General features: G+C 49.7%; 1 protein-coding gene across 1 annotated transcript in view; it reads right to left on the bottom strand.

The window, feature by feature from the left end:
- The window catches only part of LOC137341443 (ATP-binding cassette sub-family C member 3-like), a gene marked incomplete at its 5' end in the record, with an annotated part of 39,437 nt that extends 14,812 nt beyond the window's left edge, over window positions 1-24,625 (bottom strand). Inside the window, 7 exons of the mRNA XM_068004556.1 lie at window positions 2,036-2,167; window positions 2,889-2,950; window positions 4,267-4,392; window positions 5,405-5,542; window positions 7,547-7,672; window positions 14,925-15,101; window positions 24,515-24,625. Of these exons, the coding sequence (XP_067860657.1) occupies window positions 2,036-2,167; window positions 2,889-2,950; window positions 4,267-4,392; window positions 5,405-5,542; window positions 7,547-7,672; window positions 14,925-15,101; window positions 24,515-24,625 (872 nt within the window). The remainder of the gene's footprint in view (window positions 1-2,035; window positions 2,168-2,888; window positions 2,951-4,266; window positions 4,393-5,404; window positions 5,543-7,546; window positions 7,673-14,924; window positions 15,102-24,514) is intronic.
- Between the last annotated feature and the right edge of the window lie 1,024 nt (window positions 24,626-25,649).

Genomic DNA, 25,649 nt, shown 5'->3' with positions numbered 1-25,649 from the left:
ACATAGGAACAGGAGTAGGCCATTCAGCCCCTCGTGCCTGCTCCGCCATTTGATAAGATCATGGCTGATCTGTGATCTAACTCCATATACCTGCCTTTGGCCCATATCCCTTAATACCTTTGGTTGACAAAAAGCTATGTATCTCTCATTTAAATTTAGCAATTGAGCTAGAATCAATTGCCGTTTGCGGAAGAGAGTTCCAAACTTCTACCACCCTTTGTGTGTAGAAATGTTTTCTAATCTCGCTCCTGAAAGGTCTGGCTCTAATTTTTAGACTGTGCCCCCTACTCCTAAAATCCCCAACCAGTGGAAATAGTTTCTCTCTATCCACCCTATCCGTTCCCCTTAATATCTTATAAACTTCGATCAGATCACCCCTTAACCTTCGAAACTCCAGAGAATACAACCACAATTTGTGTAATCTCTCCTCGTAACTTAACCCTTGAAGTCCGGGTATCATTCTAGTAAACCTACGCTGCACTCCCTCCAAGGCCAATATGTCCTTTCGAAGGTGCGGTACCCAGAACTGCTCACAGTATTCCAGGTGCGGTCTAACCAGGGTTTTGTATAGCTGCAGCATAACTTCTGCCCCCTTGTACTCTAGACCTCTCGATATAAAGGCCAACATTCCATTTGCCTTCTTGATTATTTTCTGCACCTGTTCATGACACTTCAATGATCTATGTACCTGAACCCCTAAGTCCCTTTGGACATCCACTGTTCTTAACTTTTTACCATTTAGAAAGTACCCTGTTCTCTGCTTTTTTGATCCAAAGTGGATGACCTCACATTTGTCTACATTGAATTCCATTTGCCACAGTTTTGCCCATTCACCTAATCTATCAATATCACTTTGATGTTTCCCCTTGTGGGAGAGACTAGAACTAGGGACCAGAGTTTAAAAATAAGGAGTCTCCCATTTAAGACGGAGATGAGGAGAAATTTTTTCTCTGAGGGTCGTGAGTCTGTGGAACTCCCTTCCCCAGAGAGCGGTGGAGGCAGGGTCAGTGAATATTTTTAAGGCTGAGTTGGATAGATTCCTGATTAACAAGGGAGTCAAAGGTTATAGTAGGTCGATGGGAAAGTAGGGTTGAGGTCACAATCAGATCAGCCATGATCTTATCAAATGGCACAGCAGGCTCGAGGGGCCGAAAGGCCTACTCCTGCTCTTAGTTCATATAAACCCTCCCCGCCCCCAATTACATTTTAGCCTGCAACTCACCCCCGGGTATCTTTCTCTATATATAAACTCCCCCCCACCCCACCGAACCCCTCGATTAGATCCCAGTCTGTAACTCAGCCCCGGGTATCCAGGATTCTGACAAAAAGGGCTTCGACCTGAAACGTTAAGTCTTTTATTTATTCATTCATGGGATGTGGGCGTCGCTGGCGAGGCCGGCATTTATTGCCCATCCCTAATTGCCCTTGAGAAGGTGGTGGTGAGCCGCCTTCTTGAACCGCTGCAGTCCGTGTGGTGAAGGTTCTCCCACCGTGCTGTTAGGAAGGGAATTCCAGGATTTTGACCCAGCGACGATGAAGGAACGGCGATATATTTCCAAGTCGGGATGGTGTGTGACTTGGAGGGGAACGTGCAGGTGGTGTTGTTCCCGTGTGCCTGCTGCTCTTGTCCTTCTAGGTGGTAGAGGTCGCGGGTTTGGGAGGTGCTGTTGAAGAAGCCTTGGCGAGTTGCTACAGTGCATCCTGTGGATGGTGCACACTGCAGCCACGGTGCGCCGGTGGTGAAGGGAGTGAATGTTTAGGGTGGTGGATGGGGTGCCAATCAAGCGGGCTGCTTTGTCCTGGATGATGTCTGTTTCTTTCTCCATAGATGCTACCTCACTTGGAGCTTTCCAGCATTTTCTATTTTTACTTCAGATTTCCAGCATCCGCAGTATTTTGCTTTTGATCCCGGGTATCTGTTATTCTATATATAAACCTCCCCAAACCCTTCGATTAGATTCCGACCTGTAATCCACTCCCAGGTGTATATTATTCTACCTTTCAACCCCCTGAATCTGAACGGAGTCACCATTACCTCTGTATTTTTAGTTTCTGTTGCTCCCACTCTTGGAGTAGTTTTGGTACAATGACCTCTGACGTATCGTCTTTGTTCAGTGACCAGAGATGTTTGTCCTCCAGGGGTTGCTTGTAACCCTGCACTGCCATACTGAGGAGACAGAGACAGAGACAGAGACAGAGACAGAGACAGAGACAGAGACAGAGACAGAGACAGAGACAGAGACAGAGACAATGAAACCAATGATTGCGCTGAACTCAAATATATTCTCCCACTCACTGAGGCACGAGTTGGTACACTCGCACACTGAACTATTGCCTGAACTACAGTCAATTCCTATTAAGACTGAATTCAATTTGCCAAGCAATTGCCCTTATAATGGAAATCCCTTCTTGCTGAGAGGGAGCGATCACTGGGGTAACCCACCTCCTAAACCACAGCAGTGGAACCAAGGCACTCTTTAACACTGGCACAGCGACCTCTTCACAGAGTCACATCTCACTCAAAGGTCACCAGCTTGCGAGGTGTGGATCACAGCCTGGAGCCCGAGGTGCCACACACGGGTTCCTGATCTCCAGCGTGCTGTGTGAGGGGCGAGACGGGCCACTACAGGGTCCCGGGCAGCCCGTGTGCCCCTCCTAGTGGCTTGAAAGGGCATCACTGGCAGAGGCCCTCTCGACCCAACGAGTGGTTTGTACCACACTTGGGGGGGGGGTGGGGGGGGGGGGGGGGTGTGAAGGCGGTGAGGGAACGTTCCATTTATCGAGAGTCTCCTTGATGACAGTCGCTGGACAGGAATTGGAGGGGAAATACACACCCTTTTTATGAGGACTGTTTGACTGCTCACGAAATGAAGGCGGAAAAGACTCACCCGGTAAACCACCAGAACGTCAACTTGGAGAGGAATCCAGCACTCGTTTCAGGGCAGGGATTCTGCGGTAAATAAGAGCAGGATTGGTCAATCCTCCTGTCAGCCGGTTTCATCACCTCTAGGTTACTTTTTTTTAAGCTTCCAGTTAAATGGGACAGTGTTATAAACGCAGGGCAGAGATTTACACAAACCTGTTAAATGGGACAGTGTTATAAACGCAGGGCAGAGATTTACACAAACCTGTTAAATGGGACAGTGTTATAAACGCAGGGCAGAGATTTACACAAACCTGTTAAATGGGACAATGCAAACCTCACACATTGTGACCAGATGTTAAGCTGCTAACACCTGGGGATCAGAACTCTGAGTGTTCAGCTTCACCGTTACATTTCAGGTTGGGATAGTCCACAACTAATTGTAAGCTGGTGATCTGATTGGATTTGCAAATCGAAAATGTCTGATCAAGCAGGAAAACCCCCATCAACTTGAATTTTTTTTTTGGGGCCACGGTGACAAGATCTAAATACTGGAGTTAAGAAACGGGTCAGCCATGATCAAATTGAATGGCGGAACAGGCTCAAGGGGCTGAATGGCCTCCTCCTGTTCCCACGTACCTTCCTAACAAGGAGATGGGAACCGTACCCTTCACTGTCTGGGCCAACACCATCAGGTAGATCTGGACTTTGTGCGATAAACGGGCGATCAAGTCGCCAGCCCGTTTTATATCTCTCCCTATTTTTATTTCCAGTGAAGTTTTACACCATCACAAAAAGTCACAATCTACCCCACATTCTGTCACACACCACCACTTCAATTTGAATTCTGAGTGATTCTTTAAAACAAAGATCTTGCATTTCTGTGGCGCCTTTCACGACCTCAGGACGTCCCAAATCGTTTCACAGCCAATTAAGTACTTCTAAAGTGTAGTCACTGTTGCGATGTAGGAAACCCAGCACAGCAAGATCCAGAAACAGCAATGAGACAAATGACCAATTGAACCGTTTTAGTGATGTTGGTGGAGGGATAAATATTGGTCAGTTCACCGGGGAAAACTCCCCTGCTCTTCTTCAAATGAGGGCGGATGGGGCCTCGGTTTAATGCTGCATCCAAAAGCCAGCATCTCTGACAGTCCAGCGCTCCCTCGGTGCTGCACGAAACGTCAGCCTGGATTTCGTGCTCAAGTCTTTAGAGGGGCTCGAACAAAGGACCTTCTGATTGAGTCGAGAATGCTACCCACTGAGCCATGACCGACACCTTTGACAGGGCACGAGAATTTCCTGGTGTCCTAATCTAACCGGAGTCTCCAAGACCATGAGGGTCAGAGAGGTGAAAACCCTGCAAACTTTAGCACTGCATAGACAGCAGCAACTGAACTCACCACAGTGGCTGATGTCCTGGAGAAGTATGGAGGAGGCTCACTGAAGCAGCAGAGAAAGAACTGAATGAGAACGAAGGTAAAGTAAATGTAGAACGTGGTGAATCGGAAGACATCAGATATTCCACTCTGGGGGGAGAAAAAGAGAAAGGCAATCTCAGCAATTCACACACACTGGGACAGTGCTCGGACCCCAGTCAATTCACACACACTGGGACAGTGCTCGGACCCCAGTCAATTCACACACACTGGACAGTGCTCGGACCCCAGTCAATTCACACACACTGGGACAGTGCTCGGACCCGAGTCAATTCGTTGAGAGTTACTCTGGCCGGGGCCACCAACCAGTTTCAAACAAAACTGTAACAAGTTTTTTTTGGTTGTCTGTCTCTCTGAAACCCTTCACTAAGCTTTAAAAACAAGCTAAAGGGAATCCCGCACAGATTCAGGTCCCCTTTGCCAAGTAAGAACTGCACACCCACTAACCCAAGCCCAGAGATCTCAGGCCGAGGTGGGCAACAGCCAGCGTTAAAGACCCCTCCTCCATCCCCCAAGTCTGTACAGTGAGATTGAAGTTTAACTGGCTGAAACCAAGTACCAGCCACATGGGTAAGATTCCCACTGCTTGTTCAGCCAAGGCAGGTCCACCCCGCCCCGCCCCGCCATGCCCATCACAGCACAGGCCTGGATGGTTATCGGGAGTCAAGTGGGAGATTCTCAGGCCCCAGTGTCAAACCCATCAGAAGCCACCATCACCCCAAAGACAGCTTGCCCATTGGAACTAGAACATGAGTGAACATGAAATGAATGAGGTCACTTGGCCCATTAGCCCCACTCCTCCCACGCCCATGTATACCCTCCCCTATCACGGACTGCCCTCAGCCCATTTAATCTCCAGAGGGAAAGTTCTGTATAAATACTCACTGATCATCAAAATGGAATAGAGCAAAATTCCAGAATATCCATCGTCTTCCTGTCTGCATGTTTTACCCCATCCCAAGTCAGTGACCCGAGTATCCCCAGTGCTGCGTGAGGTGCACTGACTAACAATTACCTAATACAGTCCTTATCCCATTTAAAGTACAAAGGGATGTACCAAACAAGGCGTTCCTGTGCTGCCCCTCACCCACCTCCTGCTTACCTCACGGAGTGCCAGCAGGATCTTTGATCTGAATGGTATCACAGCACAAAGGAGCGCGATGAGCCAGAAGAAGAAGAGGATTCCTGAGGACTGGATCCCCCGCAGCCTCTCGTACTGGATCAGAAACGTAGCGAGTAACTGAAGTCACAACGAAAACAGGTGTTAGAAACAGCTGCCGCTCCCCCCCCAACCCAAAATATCATCGCGCTCCGCAACAGAACCTCGCAGAGAAATAACATCTCAGAGCCTCAGCCCCTGTACAGCACAAAGAGGCGATTGGAACGTCCATCTCTCCCTGGGGTACGGCTCCCGCAGATATCAGCTGCCTCTCGCTGACTCACCCATTCTTCAGGGGTGATCAGAATGAGGCGTTTAAAACGTGAAAAGGATTCGATTGGAGAGAGGGAAAAAGAGGGAGAAGGGGAGAGAGAGAGAGGAAACTATTTCCTCTGGTGGGGAAATCAAGAACAAGGGGGAATAACCTTAAAATTAGAGCTAGGCCATTCAGGGGTGAAATTAGGAAGCGCTTCTGCACACAAAGGGTAGTGGAAATCTGGAACCCCCCACCACCCCCACTTGGGAGGAGGGACTCTGACTTGATATTTTCCCCTTCATAGCCCAGGGATGTCGATAAGGATCGTGGGATCCATCCATCACCACCCTGGATTAGACCAGCTAACTCAGCATAGACCAGGCGATGGGACCAGAGCCCTGCGCACCCTGTGCTCGAGTGAGCTCAGATCATTGATCTCTCTCCACGCACTAACGCCCAGAGGCCCCAGCGCGCAGGTGACACTAACAGGACGATGGCCAATTGCTGCTCTTGGCTGAGTCGTCCCAACGCAGCTCAGAATCGAGGAGTCTAGCCAATAAAAAAAAAGTAAAGTTCATCCCAGCTGTCTCAGAATGGGAATGTGTTGCCCAGTGTGGAACTGACCTATCCAGACCAGGAAGATCCCAGCCCAGTCAGTGTGAAATTAGCTACTCCCACTTAGGATTTTTTAATATTCATTTTGGGGATGTGGGCGTCGCTGGCAAGGCCGGCATTTATTGCCCATCCCTAGTTGCCCAGAGAAGGTGGCAGTTGGCTGCCTTCTTGAACCGCTGGGAGTGGTTTGATACAAACTGGTTGCCTTGCTAGACCCACTTTAGAGGGCAGTTAAAAGTCAACCACGTTGGTGTGGGACTGGAGTCACATATAGGCCCAGATGGCAGGTTTCCTTCCCCAAAGGACGTTTGTTGAACCAGTTGGATTTTTACGACAATCCGACAACTTCATGGTCCCTTTTACTGAGACCAGCTCATTATTAAAATTAATTCAAGTTCTCAAATTGCCATTTTGTGGGGATTTGAACTCACGTTCTCTGGATTATTAGTCTAGTAACAGAACCACTATGCTGGCATTAGGGATGCTAGAATTGGCATCAGTGCCACTGGGTTAGGGCGTGTGTGCAGACATTGGGTACCAAGCGGTGCTGGATTCCAGGAACCCATTCACAGCTGGTTAGAGGGGGTAATGGCGGAAACAGATGGGTTGGGGGGGGAGGGAACACACTGCTAACCCCACCCCCACAACCAACAGCTAGTGTCCGGGAAAAGTAAATTACAACCGGCAGATACACACTGAAAGTGAGGGGTCTCACCTGCAGAAATTTCTTGCTGTTCTTTAAGACTCTCTCCCTCTCTCTCTCTAACCAATCGCTCAGCAGCCCAGAGACTCGATCTGGCCACAGTTGGCTGGGACACTCGGACTTGCCCCAGAATGACCCCTACCCCTGGTTTGAGACTTTTCCCCCCCAAAAGACCAGGCAAACTTAGACGGTCACAGGGTGCAGAGCTGCAGATGCAATCCCGGTTTACAATATCGTGAATATTACTGTGGCAAGATCCACAACTTCAACCGTGATGCTGAGGAACGATTGGTGGGGGGGGGGGGGGGGGGGGGAGGAAAGAGCAGGGGCGGGCTGGACGGCAGGCCAGGGTGGAGCTGGAGAATCAGTCACTTCCCCAGAGGGACGTCAACAATATAAATCGGTGTAGCTATTTCTAGAAAGGTATTAATCAGCGCTGTGAATTCCAGACGCCCGATCGTGCAGCGATGAGCCGTCCGTTAATGACGGGATTCTGAAACGCTCCGCTCACCATGGTGGCTCCCAGCACCAAAGAGCTGATGAAATACGCTGGAGCCCGTACTTGTTGGTTCACGAGCTCATCGAAGGAATAGAAGAGGTTCGACCAGGAGACAATCCACAGCAGCACCCCCAGAACCTGCAGAACACACATCAGTCAGGCCATCAACGGGACACACACAGGTCACTCAAATAATGCAAAGATTTGTTTTTAATTGATCGGGTGCCTGACACACGCACAAACCCAGCGTCATGTTTAAGAGGCTCCAACGGAAGCTATTGAGAAATGCACAGGGAGTGTTTCTGTTTTCCCAAGAGTGCATTATCTCCCTGAGGGAGATCACACGGAGCCAAGTCCTGACAGCCAAGGCACAGGAGGATATAGGCCAGGGGTTAGGAATGTTCCAAACATGTGCCCAGATAACTGTTGGCATTTAACTGGTTAAAGCCACAGCTTACGAGCACAGAGCTCTGGGAAGTAACTTGTCCCAAGCCTTTTTTTTATTATTGGTTCATGGGATGTGGGCGTTGGTGGCAAGGCCAGCATTTATTGCCCATCCCTAATTGCCCTTGAGCCTATTCACTAAGCCACCGACGTTATCTGAAGTGGAGGCGACAGTACTCAGCTCTCAGTGACAGTTCCATATCCCATGAATGAGTCAGGCTGCCTGGTTAATCATTACCAGTGCCCTGGTGTACCTGTCAGGCTAAGGTAGCAGATTGCCGTGTCTACCACAGTGGGTTGACTTTATCCCAACCTTATATACCAGACATCCAATCTTGGAGTCACTTTTACCCCAAAGTGACCCATGGAGGACAGTCACCAGTTGGCCACCTGCTAGATGGACAACAGCTACTAGGAGCTCCTCATGGAGGGGCACGGTGAGCAGCACTACTCACCGGAGAATGTGAAAGTGCATTGCCACCATCCACCCATCCACAGACTGGACGCACATCACACTGGATGTTCCACCAGTTGGAGCTGTGGAGATTCAGCAGCCCAATCACAGCCAGCATTAACCCCTAAATACAGGAGCACGTGTTCCAGAATGTTCCAGCTGCTGATAGAAGCAATCTTTTCCCCACTCTTGGTCACACACAAACCCGAGGCAGAAAAGTTCAGATGAGCTGATAGTTTCAGAGCGTCACAGTTACAGGTGTTTTTATTTAGTGTCTATCTTCAAAGAAGTTGAATTTAACAAATAAGCTGATAAAAATACAAATTTTAAAAACTTTACATTTTCCTCAAAGAAGCTTTCTGGGCTGTTCCCAGATGTTGTCTTGTGTGAAGATTTATCCTTCAAAACTAGTGGCAGTTGTGAGCATGGGAATTTCTGCAGGGGTTGTCACAATTGGCCACTAACTGGCGGAAATCGATGCATAAACCGGATTTCTGCCGATCTTCCACCGAAGTTATGGTCGCCGATCGGGAGAAGCACTGAGGAAATTCCTGGCGGAGGACACTGTGCTCTGGAGAGATACAATCACTAGTGTTATCGAGTATTCCTGGCGGAGGACACTGTGCTCTGGAGGGATACAATCACTAGCGTTATCGAGTATTCCTGGCGGAGGACACTGTGCTCTGGAGGGATACAATCACTAGTGTTATCGAGTATTCCTGGCGGAGGACACTGTGCTCTGGAGGGATACAATCACTAGTGTTATCGAGTATTCCTGGCAGAGGACACTGTGCTCTGGAGGGATACAATCACTAGTGTTATCGAGTATTCCTGGCAGAGGTCACTGTGCTCTGGAGGGATACAATCACTAGTGTTCGAGTATTCCTGGTGGAGGACACTGTGCTCTGGAGGGATACAATCACTAGCGTTATCGAGTATTCCTGGCAGAGGTCACTGTGCTCTGGAGAGATACAATCACTAGCGTTATCGAGTATTCCTGGCAGAGGTCACTGTGCTCTGGAGAGATACAATCACTAGCGTTATCGAGTATTCCTGGCGGAGGACACTGTGCTCTGGAGAGATACAATCACTAGTGTTATCGAGCATTCCTGGCAGAGGACACTGTGCTCTGGAGGGATACAATCACTAGCGTTATCGAGTATTCCTGGCAGAGGACACTGTGCTCTGGAGGGATACAATCACTAGCATTATCGAGTATTCCTGGCGGAGGTCACTGTGCTCTGGAGGGATACAATCACTAGCGTTCGAGTATTCCTGGCAGAGGACACTGTGCTCTGGAGGGATACAATCACTAGCGTTATCGAGTATTCCTGGCAGAGGACACTGTGCTCTGGAGGGATACAATCACTAGCGTTATCGAGTATTCCTGGCGGAGGACACTGTGCTCTGGAGGGATACAATCACTAGCGTTATCGAGTATTCCTGGCGGAGGTCACTGTGTTCTGGAGAGATACAATCACTAGCGTTATCGAGTATTCCTGGCGGAGGTCACTGTGCTCTGGAGGGATACAATCACTAGCGTTATCGAGTATTCCTGGCGGAGGACACTGTGCTCTGGAAGGATACAATCACTAGCGTTATCGAGTATTCCTGGCAGAGGTCACTGTGCTCTGGAGGGATACAATCACTAGTGTTATCGAGTATTCCTGGCGGAGGACACTGTGCTCTGGAGGGATACAATCACTAGTGTTATCGAGTATTCCTGGCGGAGGACACTGTGCTCTGGAGGGATACAATCACTAGCGTTATCGAGTATTCCTGGCGGAGGACACTGTGCTCTGGAAGGATACAATCACTAGCGTTATCGAGTATTCCTGGCAGAGGACACTGTGCTCTGGAGGGATACAATCACTAGCGTTATCGAGTATTCCTGGTGGAGGTAACTGTGCTCTGGAGAGATACAATCACTAGTGTTATCGAGTATTCCTGGCAGAGGACACTGTGCTCTGGAGGGATACAATCACTAGTGTTATCGAGTATTCCTGGCGGAGGACACTGATCTGACTTGTAATGCAGGCCATTGGCTGGTGTGCAAGTCACAGGACTTGATTATAGTGGGTAATGTGGGTGTGTTCAGCTTGCTTACGCACAGACAGTTGAGTTTCCTTTCTTCCTGTGGAGTGAGCAGGTAAAGAATCCACACCAACTGTATTAGAGTCCAACATGAATGATTTTTTTTTAATAATTCGTTCCCAATGAGTACAATAGATTGCCACTCCCAGATACAAGGCAGTCAGTCTGGTTAATCTGACAGCACAAAGTTCAGCTTCCTGTGCTTGTTCCCTGACTCCAGATTTTTCTGTACTTTCCTTTCTTTATAATTGGCATGTGTAATTTCCAGTAAACCTATTTAATTCATTTATTTTGGAATTTTCCAAGTTCCTCCAGCTGCTTTTATTTTAACACACAAAAACCTATCCGACCCTTCCAGGAGAGATTATTTTTTGCTTGAAAGATAGAATTACAGGAGGCCTCAGAATGCACCAAATAAAGTGCCAAAGATCAAAATTTTCTGGGTGCAATTCCCCAAGAAAAGAAATCCCTCACCTTCAGTAATTTCTAGATTCACCACTGCTGCAAACTGCACTTTTATGGACTTTTCCTTCACAATAAAAGTGATCCAATGTTGTGTATACCTGCACCTTGACTTATCACCATTGCCTGCCCCTGTCCCACAGCACTCAGTGCATTTTTGTGTGTCATAAGGCCTATATTCAGGGTTTATTATTGAGCTGTCAGTTTTTCTGGGGCTCTGTCAGCTTCCGTGAAGCTGCTGGTCAACTTTTGTTAGCTTTCTAGCTTTGCAAATATACTAGAGGGCAGATTCAAGTTAATCACCAAAACATGATCGGGAGATAGGTAGAATTCTTTTTATGCAGAGGGTTGTTAGATGGACTGCTCGACCAGAAACAGAATATTTTTTAAAACAGGAGTGATAAATATAGAATCATACAGTACTGAAGGATAATAGAAATGAAATACAGGATAAGTATAAAGACTTTCTATGCATATTAATAGTAAGAGGATAGTTAAAGTCTTTTTATTGCCCATTACGTTCTCTTCTAATCTCCCATTTTATATCCTATGTTTAAAAAAAAAAGCCAGTGGAAATATAATTAAGGGATCTGCTTTGTAAGGGCCAAGTGCTTCTTTTGTTTTTAAGTTGTAAGTTGCAACTTAGCTGGTTCTAGGTATTGATGCATAGCTAAGGGAGAAAAGGAGCCAAGCTTGGACTGGAGAGTGAGGGAATGGCAGAGATACTGAACAGTTTTCACAGAGGACGTGGATATTGTGCTTGTCGAACATCAGAGATGATTGTAGACCAGTTAGTCAGGGTGATTATTCAAAAAGTGATGGGACTAAAGAACTTACTCAAACTAAAAAGTTGAGTGATTTAAATCTGATGATCCTGAGGGCAACAAGAGTGGAGGCACGAGCCATCATTTTCCAAAACTCTGTGGAAATGAAAACTGTGCCAGAGTACTGGAGTGCGAAATGTGTCACCTCTCTCCAAAAAAGGATGGGGATTGGCCAGGAAATCAGACATAAGAAATAGGAGCAGGAGTAGGCCATTCGGCCCCTCGAGCCTGCTCTGCCATTCAATCAGATCACAGCTGATCTTCAACCTCAACTCCACTTTCCCGCCTGATCCCCATATCCCTCGAGAGTCCAAAAATCTATAGATCTCAGTCTTGAATGTATTCAACGACTCAGCATCCACAGCCCTCTGGGGTAGAGAATTCCAAAAATTCACAACCCTCTGAGTGAAGAAATTCCTCCTCATCTCAGTCTTAAATGACCAACCCCTTATCCTGAGACTATGCCCCCTAGTTCTAGACGCTCCAAGCCAGGGGAAACACCTTTTCAGCATCTACCCTGTCACGCCCCCTCAGAATCTTATATGTTTCAATTAAATCACCTCTCATTCTTCTAAACTCGAAAGTATAGGCCCATTCTACTCAACCTCTCCTCAGGACAACCCTCTCATCCCAGGAATTAATCTAGTGAACCTTCACTGCACCACCTCTAAGGAGACCAAAGCTGTATACAGTACTCCAGGTAAGGTCTCACCAAAGCCCTGTATAATTGTAGTAATTGTAGTAAGACTTCCTTACTCTTGTACTCCAACCCCCTTGCAATAAAGGCCAACATTCCATTTGCTTTCCTAATTGCTTGCTGTACCTGCATACTAACTTTCTGTGTTTCTTGTACGAGGACACCCAAGTCTCTCTGAACACCAACATTTAATATTTTCTCACCATTTAAAAACATTTTATTTTTCTATTCTTTCTACCAAAGTGAATAACCTCACATTTCCCCACATTATACTCCATCTGCCAACGTCTTGCCCACTCACTTTGCAGACTCTGTGTCCTCCTCACAGCTCACTTTCCCACCTAGCTTTGTATAGTCAGCAAACTTGGATACATTACACTAGGACCCTTCATCGAAGTCATTAATATAGATTGTAAATAGCTGAGGCCCAAGCACAGAGACCAGTTGGTCTCATTTCAGCTGCTGGCACATGATTATAAAATACAAAATTACTAAACATTGGGAGGAACAGAAGATGGCCCAAAGTCCCTCACAGCCAATTCATTATTATTTTGAAGTACAGTCACTGTCGTTTTGTAGGAAAACGAGACAGCTAATTTGAGCTTAGCAAGATCCCACAAACAGCAATGAATAAATGACCAGTTAACTTGTTTTGGTTGAGGGAGGAACCTTGGCCAGGACACTGGGATAACTGCCTGCTCTTCATAATTCAATATAAATCATCTACGTCCACCTGAACAGGCAGATGGGGACTCAGTTTAACGTCTCATCGCAAAGACAGCACCTCCGGCTGTGCAGCACTCCCTCAGTACTGGCACTGGGAGCGTCAGCCTAGATTTTGTGCTCAAGTCTCTGGAATGGGACTTGAACCCACAACCTTCTGATACACAGGCAAGAGTGCTACCCACTCTTGCCTGTGTATCAGCAAGGAGGTTATGATGGAGCTGTATCAAACACTGGTTAGGCCACAGCTGGAGTACTGTGTGCAGTTCTGGTCGCCACACTACAGGAAGGATGTGATCGCTTTGGAGAGGGTGCAGAGGAGATTCACCAGGATGTTACCAGGGCTGGAGCGCTTCAGCTATGAAGAGAGACTGGGAAGATTGGGTTTGTTTTCCTTGGAGCAGAGGAGGCTGAGGGGGGACATGATTGAGGTGTACAAAATTATGAGGGGCACAGATAGGATGGATACTAAGGAGCTTTTTCCCTTCGTTGAGGGTTCTATAACAAGGGGACATAGATTCAAGGTAAAAGGCGGGAGGTTTAGAGGGGATTTGAGAAAGAACTTTTTCACCCAGAGGGTGGTTGGAGTCTGGAACTCACTGCCTGAAAGGGTTGTGGAGGCAGGAACCCTCACAACATTCAAGAAGCATTTGGATGAGCACTTGAAATGCCATAGCATACAAGGCTACGGACCAAATGCTGGAATATGGGATTAGAGTAGACAGGGCTGATGGCCGGCGCGGACACGATGGGCCGAAGGGCCTCGATCCGTGCTGTATAACTCTATGACTCTCTATGACACTGAGCCAAGCTGACACTTGACAAGGGAGATTATACAGGGAACAATGGGGGGGGGAAAAGAGACAGTTAACGGCAGGAAGTAGATTTAGACAGAGGCTATGCCTGAGTTTCACTGGTTAGCTGAGCACATGTCTGTGACCATTCAACTCCTGTAGGTTGAATCTCAGAAATTTACAGCACAGAAGGAGGCCATTCAGCCCATCGTGTCTGTGCCAGAGATGATGGTTGGGGCGATGTCGGAGGTTGGTTGGGGCAGGGAGAGTTAAACAGCAGCAGTAGTTTAAACGGAAAGGCCAACACGACCCAGACAACTCAAACCATATGCTACATTCTTGCATGAAAACTCTTTCATGCACGGTAAATCCGTTAATGATTCACTCACCCCCTCAAAGGAGCAGACTGGGACCATGGGACTATAATTGGAAATCGGTTTCTTATCAGGGCTGCTGCCTCCTGGTACAGTGAACAGGCTGACGGTTACCGTGACAACACACACGTGCTGATATCACAACCATGGTCACCGTGTCACTTCATTTCTTTTCCTTTAAGGTTCCCCCTCCCCCCCAGCACCACACCCCACCTTCCCCCCACCCCTCCCAGGCACCACCTCTCTCCTCCCTCCCCACCTCTTTCCTCTCTCATTCCCCCCCCCCTCAGGCACCACCTCGACATCAACGGCCCCCCGGCACTGCCTCCTCTCCCCGCAGTTCTGGTGATCAGATTTACCTCAGTGCTATGCTTGAGGAATGGTGACTTGGGATGAAGTACCAGAGGGCTGCCTGTGTCCATGGAACTTGTACCCCACTGGGATTATGGGGGGGGGGGGGGGGGGGGGGGAGGAAAAAAAGATTGGTGGCAAAAAACTTGAGCTCTAATGATCGACAGACCTACCGTTTTGACCCTGTTGAGCACGGTGACCCTGATGTAACCTCTGCTGCTCTGTCGGAGATACAGGAAGTAAAGGGGAAAGATCACCCACAGGTATACACATGGAATCCAAATCAGGACAGTGTTCTGGAAGCATGGCGTCAGATCTGGACTGTCTGTATTCAATGTAACGTTATGATCCTGTAAGAGAGAAAGAGGTCAGCATGGAAAAGGCGTAGCAATCCAATACCCACAATCCAGGCCACGGTACGGAGCAACTCAGGGCACTGCTCTCCTTCAATTCTGGTCTCTTGCGCATCCCCGATTTTCATCGCTCCACCATTGGCGGCCGTGCCTTCAGCTGCCCAGGCCCTCAGCTCTGGAATTCCCTCCCTGTCTTCCTTTAAAATCTCCCTCTTTGATCAAGCTTTTGGTCACCTGTCCTAATATTTCATGTGGCTTGGTGTCAAATTTTGTTTTGTAACCGTTCCTGTGAAGCGCCTTGGGGTGTTTTTACTACATTAAAAGGTGCTACGTAAATGCAAGTTATTGTGCAAAAGGGAAGGAGACACCAACAGGACAGTAAGAAATAGGTCGGAGTAGGGAAAAGACCATTAGGGACAGAATATTTCACAATCCACCTACTGCCTCAAGTTTTGGAGCTGACCCAGTAATCACAGGTCCCATCAGTGACCGCTCTCAGTCCCATGGTTGAGGCTGTAGCCCAGTGTTGTCCAACAGAAGTCGCTGACTAGCCACAGGTGAGGCTATGGGACACTGTTTTAGCCACATGCACTCATTAGTAGAAGACGCTGTACACACACAGGTAAATGGACTTCATACGTGTATATTTACTTAACATCTCCCACCATTCAGTAACCAAGGAAGTAAATCACTCAATGATCAAAAAACACCCACACTCCACTTTCATTCTCACCATTTTATCAACAAACGCACAAAAAGGTTAAAGTTCACACACACTGCGTGAATAGGAGTATTGAGATCACAGGCCCAACGGCAGTGTTTGTTAGTCATTTTTTTAAAATTTACTGATCAGAAAATGCAAATTGCCACATCTGGATTCCCAATTATTTAGGTGGGTAGTGGCTAATGTATTGGACAGCACTGGCCGAGGATGCAACATCTGGCGAACCAACAACCCACCGACAGAAAGCTCGGATGGAAGAGCCATGTTGTGGTGATATAGGAGATTACCAATTGTGTATGGTGCGATTAGAACATAGGAACAGGAGTAGGCCATTCAGCCCCTCGTGCCTGCTCCGCCATTTGATAAGATCATGGCTGATCTGTGATCTAACTCCATATACCTGCCTTTGGCCCATATCCCTTAATACCTTTGGTTGACAAAAAGCTATCTATCTCTCATTTAAATTTAACAATTGAGCTAGTATCAATTTCCGTTTGCAGAAGAGAGTTCCAAACTTGTACCACCCTTTGTGTGTAGAAATGTTTTCTAATCTCGCTCCTGAAAGGTCTGGCTCTAATTTTTAGACTGTGCCCCCTACTCCTAAAATCCCCAACCAGCGGAAATAGTTTCTCTCTATCCACCCTATCTGTTCCCCTTAATATCTTATAAACTTCGATCAGATCACCCCTTAACCTTCGAAACTCCCGAGAACACAACCCCAATTTGTGTAATATCGCCTCGTAACTTAACCCTTGAAGTCCGGGTATCATTCTAGTAAACCTACGCTGCACTCCCTCCAAGGCCAATATGTCCTTCCGAAGGTGCGGTGCCCAGAACTGCTCACAGTACTCCAGGTGCGGTCTAACCAGGGTTTTGTATAGCTGCAGAATAACTTCTGCCCCCTTGTACTCCAGTCCTCTAGATATAAAGGCCAGCATTCCATTCGCCTTCTTGATTATTTTCTGCACCTGTTCATGACACTTCAATGATCTATGTACCTGAACCCCTAAGTCCCTTTGGACATCCACTGTTTTTGATTTTTTACCATTTAGAAAGTACCCTGTTCTATCCTTTTTTGATCCAAAGTGGATGACCTCACATTTGTCTGCATTGAATTCCATTTGCCACAGTTTTTCCCATTCATCTAATCTATCAATATCCCTTTGTAATTTTATGTTTTCAACTACACTGCTTACAATGCCACCAATCTTTGTGTCATCAGCAAACTTAGATATGAGACTTTCTAAGCCTTCATCTAAGTCGTTAATAAATATTGTGAATAATTGAGGCCCCAAGACAGATCCCTGCGGGACTCCACTAATCACATCCTGCCAATGTGAGTACCTACCCATTATCCCTACTCTCTGTCGCCTTTCGCTCAGCCAACTTCCTAACCAAGTCCGTACTTTTCCCTCGATTCCATGGGCTTCTATCTTAGCTAATAGTCTCTTATGTGGGACCTTATTAAATGCCTTCTGGAAGTCCATATAAATAACATCCATTGACATTCCCCTGTCCACTACTTTAGGCACCTCTTCAAAAAATTCTATCAGGTTTGTCAGGCACGATTCTTCATTAAAGGTGAAATGAAACATGAAGGCGTTCACATTAAAATACAATAGTGCGCCCGCGCGCCCCCGCAGACACACCCAAAACACTGCGGATGCTAGAAATACAGAAGAAACAGGAAACGGTTATGTTTCAGGTTGTTGACCAGCTGGACGAACACACACACACACACACACGAACACACACGTACGTGTGCAGTTTTGGTCTCCTTATCTGAGGAAGGATATGGTTGCCATAGAGGGAGTGCAATAAAGGCTCACCAGACTGATTCCTGGGATGGCAGGACTGACGTATGAGGAGAGATTGGGTCGACTAGGCCTGTATTCGCTGGAGTTTAGAAAATTGAGAGGTGATCTCATCGAAACATATAAAATTCTAACAGGACTAGACAGACTAGATACAGGGAGGATGTTCCCGATGGCTGGGGAGTCCAGAACCAGGGGTCACAGTCTCAGGATACGGGGTATGCCATTTAGAACCGAGATGAGTAGAAATTTCTTCTCTCAGAGGGTGGTGAACCTGTGGAATTCTCCACTGCAGAAGGCAGTGGAGGCCAAGTCATCAGATGTATTCAAGAAGGAGATAGATATATTTCTTAATGCTAAAGGGATCAAGGGATTTGGGGGTGAAGCGGGAACAGGGTACTGAGTTAGACGATCAGCCATGATAATTTTGAATGGCGGAGCAGGCCTGAAGGGCCGAAGGGCCTACTTTTTAAAAAATTTGTTCATGGGATGTGGGCGTCGCTGGCGAGGCCGGCATTTATTGCCCATCCCCAATTGCCCTCGAGAAGGTGGTGGTGAGCCGCCTTCTTGAACCGCTGCAGTCCGTGTGGTGAAGGTTCTCCCACAGTGCTGTTAGGAAGGGAGTTCCAGGATTTTGACCCAGCGACGATGAAGGAACGGCGATATATTTCCAAGTCAGGATGGTGTGTGCCTTGGAGGGGAACGTGCAGGTGGTGTTGTTCCCATGTGCCTGCTGCTCTTGTCCTTATAGGTGGTAAAGGTCACGGGTTTGGGAGGTGCTGTCGAAGAAGCTTTGGTGAATTGCTGCAGTGCATCCTGTGGATGGTACACACTGCAGCCACTGTGCGCTGGTGGTGAAGGGAGTGAATGTTTAGGGTGGTGGATGGGGTGCCAATCAAGCAGGCTGCTTTGTCCTGGATGGTGTCGAGCTTCTTGATTGTTGTTGGAGCTGCACTCATCCAGGCAAGTGGAGAGTATTCCATCACACTCCTGACTTGTGCCTTGTAGATGGTGGAAAGGCTTTGGGGAGTCAGGAGGTGAGTCACTCGCCGCAGAATACCCAGCCTCTGAACTGCTCTTGTAGCCACAGTATTTATATGGCTGGTCCAGTTAAGTTTCTGGTCAATGGTGACCCCCAGGATGTTGATGGTGGGGGATTCAGTGATGGTAATGCCATTGAATGTCAAGGGGAGGTGGTTAGACTCTCTTGTTGGAGATGGTCATTGCCTGGCATTTGTCTGGCACGAATGTTACTTGCCACTTATCAGCCCAAGCTGGATGTTGTTCAGGTCTTGCTACATGTGGGCACCGACTGCTTCATTATGTGAGGGGTTGCGAATGGAACTGAACACTGTGCAATCATCAGCGAACATTCCCATTTCTGACCTTATAATGGAGGGAAGGTCATTGATGAAGCAGCTGAAGATGGTTGGGCCTTGGACACTGCCCTGAGGAACTCCTGCAGCAATGTCCTGGGGCTGAGATGATTGGCCTCCAAGAACCACTACCATCTTCCTTTGTGCCAGGTGTGACTCCAGCCATTGGAGAGTTTTCCCCCTGATTCCCATTGACTTCAATTTTACTTGGGCTCCTTGGTGCCACACTCGGTCAAATGCTGCCTTGATGTCAAGGGCAGTCACTCTCACCTCACCTCTGGAATTCAGCTCTTTTGTCCACGTTTGGACCAAGGCTGTAATGAGGTCTGGAGCCGAGTGGTCCTGGCGGAACCCAAACTGAGCATCGGTGAGCAGGTTAGTGCCGCTTGATAGCACTGTCGACGACATCTTCCATCACTTTGCTGATGGTTGAGAGTCGACTGATGGGGCGGTAACTGGCCGGATTGGATTTGTCCTGCTTTTTGCGGACAGGGACGTACCTGGGCAATTTTCCACATTGTCGGGTAGATGCCAGTGTTGTAGCTGTACTGGAACAGTTTGGCGAGAGGCGCGGCTAGTTCTGGAGCACAAGTTTTCAGCACCACAGCCGGGGTTTTGTCGGGGCCCATAGCCTTTGCTGTATCCAGTGCACTCAGCAGTTTCTTAATATCTTGCTCCTATTTTTTATGTTTCTATCGCTGTGGGAGGTGTGGAGGAAATACTTTCAGACTCAGCCCATCAGTCCCCGGTGGGTCAGATGGTAAATGCATGGCCTGGTGTGGGACTAAACCTGTGCCAGGTTCGGTAGCTGTATCCGAGGGGGACAGATGGCCCCCATCACTCAAGGGGTTAATTCAAGACAAAATCTCCAGTGAGCCTCTTTGTGGATTCCTGAACGGTTGATGTTAAACTGCTGGGGTTCCCTTTGCAATACTGATTAAATCCCAAGCAGGCCAGAACGGTTCCCAGCAATAGACCAGGCCTTACCAGCAGTTATCTAAATTTATTCTCCTGTTAATGTCCGCTCTTCATTTGTTTAGTCTATCACTCATTTCCAGAAAGTTAAACAGGTTTTAGGCACTGAATGTACACCAGCTGTTACCCAATTAAACATCACTTTTATTTAAAAATCAGCACACGCCTCTCTCCCCAGCCCCTCTGCTGACTGGCTCTGTTGCTGAAAGACTCTGCTGACAAACCCCCACCCCCCCCACACCCCATGTCCTCTCCCGAAGGTGGTAACTTCCTGGGGTTCAGTACCACACTCAACTGACCAACCTTCCCACAGGAGTCTAGACAACAAGGAGACAATTCAACCTTGAGGGTATAACAGAGCCCAATCCTAGCCCCCCGTGCCTGAGGCGGTGGATGTTAAAGATCCCACAGCACTATTGGAAGAACAGGGGAGCTCTCCCTGGTGCCCTGGTAATGCAGAGGCTTGGACCAATAATCAAGAGAACATGAGTTCAAATGCCACCAGTTTGAGAATTTGAATTGAGTTTATAAACAATTTGGCACTAAGCCACTGGTGTTAGTAAATACGACCATGAAGCTGTCAGACACACACGCACAACCCCTTTTACAAGAGGTCCAAATGCCAGACTTCCCAGTGATACAACATCCTTGTGGAGGAAACAGTCTGACTTTGGTTGAATGCCAGGGACTCAGTCTGCTGGGAGCCCACGCTGAGAATCGTGGGGCGTCACAAGCTCACCACTAAACGCACTCAGAAAACCTGCCATTATTTAACTGTCGAGCACAATGCCCCAATTCAATCTAAATAGGCAAATCCTGGTCCCACTGTCAGATAACAGAGCTCTGTATTGAATGCAAACAAGACAGCTTGAAAACAAAGGGAGAGTCAAAACAGCATCTGCAAGCTGTTACTGCCCTCAACCACAATCTCTGAACAAATTCAACCCATTGAACAAGGAAGCAAATGATTTGATCAGCACCATGGTACAATGCAGCCGCAGTTAACTGGCCCGGCCTTCAAACCAATTCAGGGTGAAGAACTGGGTCGTGTTAGTGACTCTGAACAGTGAGATTCCCTCTGGTCAGTGTGTGCAGGAGTCCTGCTCCCAGCTCCATAGCAGTCCCAAAGACCATTGCCTGCCCCACCTCATTCGCCTGCTCCCCACCCCCGCCCCTCGGCCCCTCCCGATCGCCGACCATACCACTACACGGCACGACCAAGACCACTACGCTACCATAACTATAGTCTTGCCAGTGGCATCCTAATACCGAGAGGGTATAAAAAAATGTTTTTTTTTGTTAGACAAGTTGATCTTCCCAGACAGAAACAAACAAACAAAAGCACAAGTTAGCAACCCACACATGTCCCTACTCACAAACGCACTCCACCAGCACGAGGGAGGGAATTACTGACCAGTCACTGAAATACCCAGCCCACATGATGAACATAGTGAGCGCGTACAAGGGCTGCCCTGTGAGCACACTCCGATCCAGCCTTGGACAGATCGCTAGCAAGATAGCGGATGGAACACTGTCAGTTTCTGGGCATTTTCCCTTCGAAAAGACATTGCTGCATTTGAGGAAGGTCAGTGAGGAAGGTCAGTGAGGAAGGTCAGTGAGGAAGGTCAGTGAGGAAGGTCAGTGAGGAAGGTCAGTGAGGAAGGTCAGTGAGGAAGGTCAGTGAGGAAGGTCAGTGAGGAAGGTCAGTGAGGAAGGTCAGTGAGGAAGGTCAGTGAGGAAGGTCAGTGAGGAAGGTCAGTGAGGAAGGTCAGTGAGGAAGGTCAGTGAGGAAGGTCAGTGAGGAAGGTCAGTGAGGAAGGTCAGTGAGGAAGGTCAGTGAGGAAGGTCAGTGAGGAAGGTCAGTGAGGAAGGTCAGTGAGGAAGGTCAGTGAGGAAGGTCAGTGAGGAAGGTCAGTGAGGAAGGTCAGTGAGGAAGGTCAGTGAGGAAGGTCAGTGAGGAAGGTCAGTGAGGAAGGTCAGTGAGGAAGGTCAGTGAGGAAGGTCAGTGAGGAAGGTCAGTGAGGAAGGTCAGTGAGGAAGGTCAGTGAGGAAGGTCCCAGGCCCCAAATAAGGACACACGGAAGTTACAGAGCTGGTTGGTTTCCTTGAAGCAAGAGAGATGATTGAGGCCCTTAACCTGCTGAAGGTACAAGTGTGTGGGTGTTCAAGTTTTGGTAAACTTGAACTGTAATTGCAGAAACTAAGCAACACAAATACAAAATCAGCTCCAAACAAGACGAGAGATTAGAAAATTCCACACCCAACCCTCCCAGATGGGTGGTCTGGGCGTGCGACAGGCTCTCACCGTTTGACTTACTCCTTTAGAAATAAGCTGGATAAATGTCAGAGAGCAAAGATATTGGGCAAGGTAGAGGCACAGTGGATCAGATAAGCAGTGAAGCATCACGTTTTGTGTATGGATGAGCAATGGAACGGGGAACGGTGGGACGAGACTGGTCGAAGCCACATTCCAGACTGTAATGTTGATCAGATGGGGTCAGGGAAAGGAATCAGTTCGATCAGATTGGGATCTGTGCCTGTCCCAAATCACCTCCCTCAGTGCAGAGAATCTTCACCGCACCGCAGGTCCTGCATTACTGCGATCTTTATCCACCGCAACTGCAGCTTTACGATCAAATTTAATCGTAAATCACTGACTGGTGGAATGACATAACCAGCAGGATTAAAGGAGAAGGCGCCTGATTTCTGTCCATTCTTCCAGCCCCCCCCCCCCACACACACACAGCGCGCACACCACGACCCCCCCCCCCCCCACACACACAGCGCGCACACCACGACCCCCCCCCCCCCCCCACACACACAGCGCGCACACCACGACCCCCCCCCCCACACACACACAGCGCGCACACCACGACCCCCCCCCCCCACACAGCGCGCACACCACGACCCCCCCCCCCCCACACACACAGCGCGCACACCACGACCCCCCCCCCCCCCACACACACAGCGCGCACACCACGACCCCCCCCCCACACACACACAGCGCGCACACCACGACCCCCCCCCCCCACACAGCGCGCACACCACGACCCCCCCCCCCCACACACACAGCGCGCACACCACGACCCCCCCCCCCCCCACACACAGCGCGCACACCACGACCCCCCCCCCCCCCACACACAGCGCGCACACCACGACCCCCCCCCCCACACACAGCGCGCACACCACGACCCCCCCCCCACACACAGCGCGCACACCACGACCCCCCCCCCCCCACACACAGCGCGCACACCACGACCCCCCCCCCCACACACACAGCGCGCACACCACGACCCCCCCCCCCACACACACAGCGCGCACACCACGACCCCCCCCCCCACACACACAGCGCGCACACCACGACCCCCCCCCCCACACACAGCGCGCACACCACGACCCCCCCCCCCCACACACAGCGCGCACACCACGACCCCCCCCCCCCCACACACACACACAGCGCGCACACCACGACCCCCCCCCCCCCACACACAGCACGCACACCACGACCCCCCCCCCCCCACACACACACACACAGCGCGCACACCACGACCCCCCCCCCCCACACACACACAGCGCGCACACCACGACCCCCCCCCCCCCCCCACACACAGCGCGCACACCACGACCCCCCCCCCCCCCCCCACACACAGCGCGCACACCACGACCCCCCCCCCCCACACACACAGCGCGCACACCACGACCCCCCCCCCCCCCACACACACACAGCGCGCACACCACGACCCCCCCCCCCCCCCCCACACACAGCGCGCACACCACGACCCCCCCCCCCCACACACACAGCGCGCACACCACGACCCCCCCCCCCCCACACACAGCGCGCACACCACGACCCCCCCCCCCCCACACACACACACACAGCGCGCACACCACGACCCCCCCCCCCCCCACACACACACAGCGCGCACACCACGACCCCCCCCCCCCCACACACACACACACAGCGCGCACACCACGACCCCCCCCCCCCCCCCCCACACACAGCGCCCACACCACGACCCCCCCCCCCCCCACACACACAGCGCGCACACCACGACCCCCCCCCCCCCCACACACACAGCGCGCACACCACGACCCCCCCCCCCCCCACACACACAGCGCGCACACCACGACCCCCCCCCCCCCCCACACACAGCGCGCACACCACGACCCCCCCCCCCCCACACACAGCGCGCACACCACGACCCCCCCCCCCCCCACACACACAGCGCGCACACCACGACCCCCCCCCCACACACACAGCGCGCACACCACGACCCCCCCCCCCCCCACACACACAGCGCGCACACCACGACCCCCCCCCCACACACAGCGCGCACACCACGACCCCCCCCCCCCCACACAGTGCGCACACCACGACTTGGTGCAGTGAGGCGAGTGCCTTTATTACACTGTGCGAACACACAAGCCACGGCAGTCGGATGGGTGACCCCCCCCCCACCCCGAGCCTCCACCAGACCGCAGCATGTCCATTTTTTTGAGCTGTACAAAGACTTTGCTAACCTGCTGCACGGGGACCGACCCGTCTCCACAACCAAGCCCAGTGCAGCGAGAGCATGGAGGAGGAGAGGTCTCTTCACCTTCGAGGTATTGCAGAGCAGGCCACAGCTGGGAACACAAGCATCATTCATCCTTCCAACACATGAAGGGTTTCAGTGTGATCTTGCAAACTTCTCAATCACCAGTTGGAATGTCCACTTAGTATCACAGTGTGTTACAGCACAGACAGAGGCCATTCGGCCCATCGTGCCTGTGCCAGATCTTTGAAAGACCTATCCAATTCGTTCCATTTCCCTGTAAATTTTTTTCCCTTCAAGTATTTATCCAATTCCCTTTTGAAAGTTACTATTGAATCTGCTTCCACCACCCTTTCAGGCAGCACATAACTCGCTGCATAAAATGTTTCCTCGTGCCAATCACCTTAAATCTGTGCTTAAATCTCTGTTGCTGCAAACAATTCACTCTAGACAGGAAACTACTCTGAAAATATTCTTTCAGCAGAACAGGACACATCAAGTCTAATGACCTACCCTTGGGGCCCATTCCTAGCACAGCCTGACTTTCCAGACTGGTTATATTTTAACCACAGAACATTGGAATGTCCACAGCTCCTCACAATGTCACTGAAAACATTCTTCAGCACTTCACACAATGAATTACTGTTCCTACAAGGGCAAATGTAGGAGCAGCATCAAACAGTGTCGAGGTGTTCAACCAGTTAATCTGTTTTTGGTGGTGTTGGTTGCGGGAGGAACGTTGGCCAGGACACTGGGAGAATTCCCTGCTCTTCCTGACCAGATGGGACCCTGGTTTAAGGTCCCACCCAAACAATGCCACTTCGAATCACAGAACATTTCCAGCCTTGGTTGTGCATTCCAAGTCCTGGAGTGGGGCTTGAACCCACAACCTTCTGACTCAGAGGGAAGCGTGCCACCAAGTGAGCCAAGCTGACACACAGTCGGTGAATTAGCATGGCTGCCACGGAGAGCTGGATCAGTGGACACCATGGGTGCAGAATTACAACAGTGACTACACTTCAAAAGTACTTCAATGGTTGTAAAGCACTTTGGGACTTCCAGAATTAGTGAAAGGCACTATAGAAATGCAAGTTCTGTCTGTCTATCTTTCCTACGCGACA

The sequence above is a fragment of the Heptranchias perlo genome, chromosome 23, assembly GCF_035084215.1.
Source record: "Heptranchias perlo isolate sHepPer1 chromosome 23, sHepPer1.hap1, whole genome shotgun sequence".
NCBI lineage: Eukaryota > Metazoa > Chordata > Chondrichthyes > Hexanchiformes > Hexanchidae > Heptranchias > Heptranchias perlo.
This window is presented reverse-complemented; position numbering and strand designations above follow the sequence as displayed.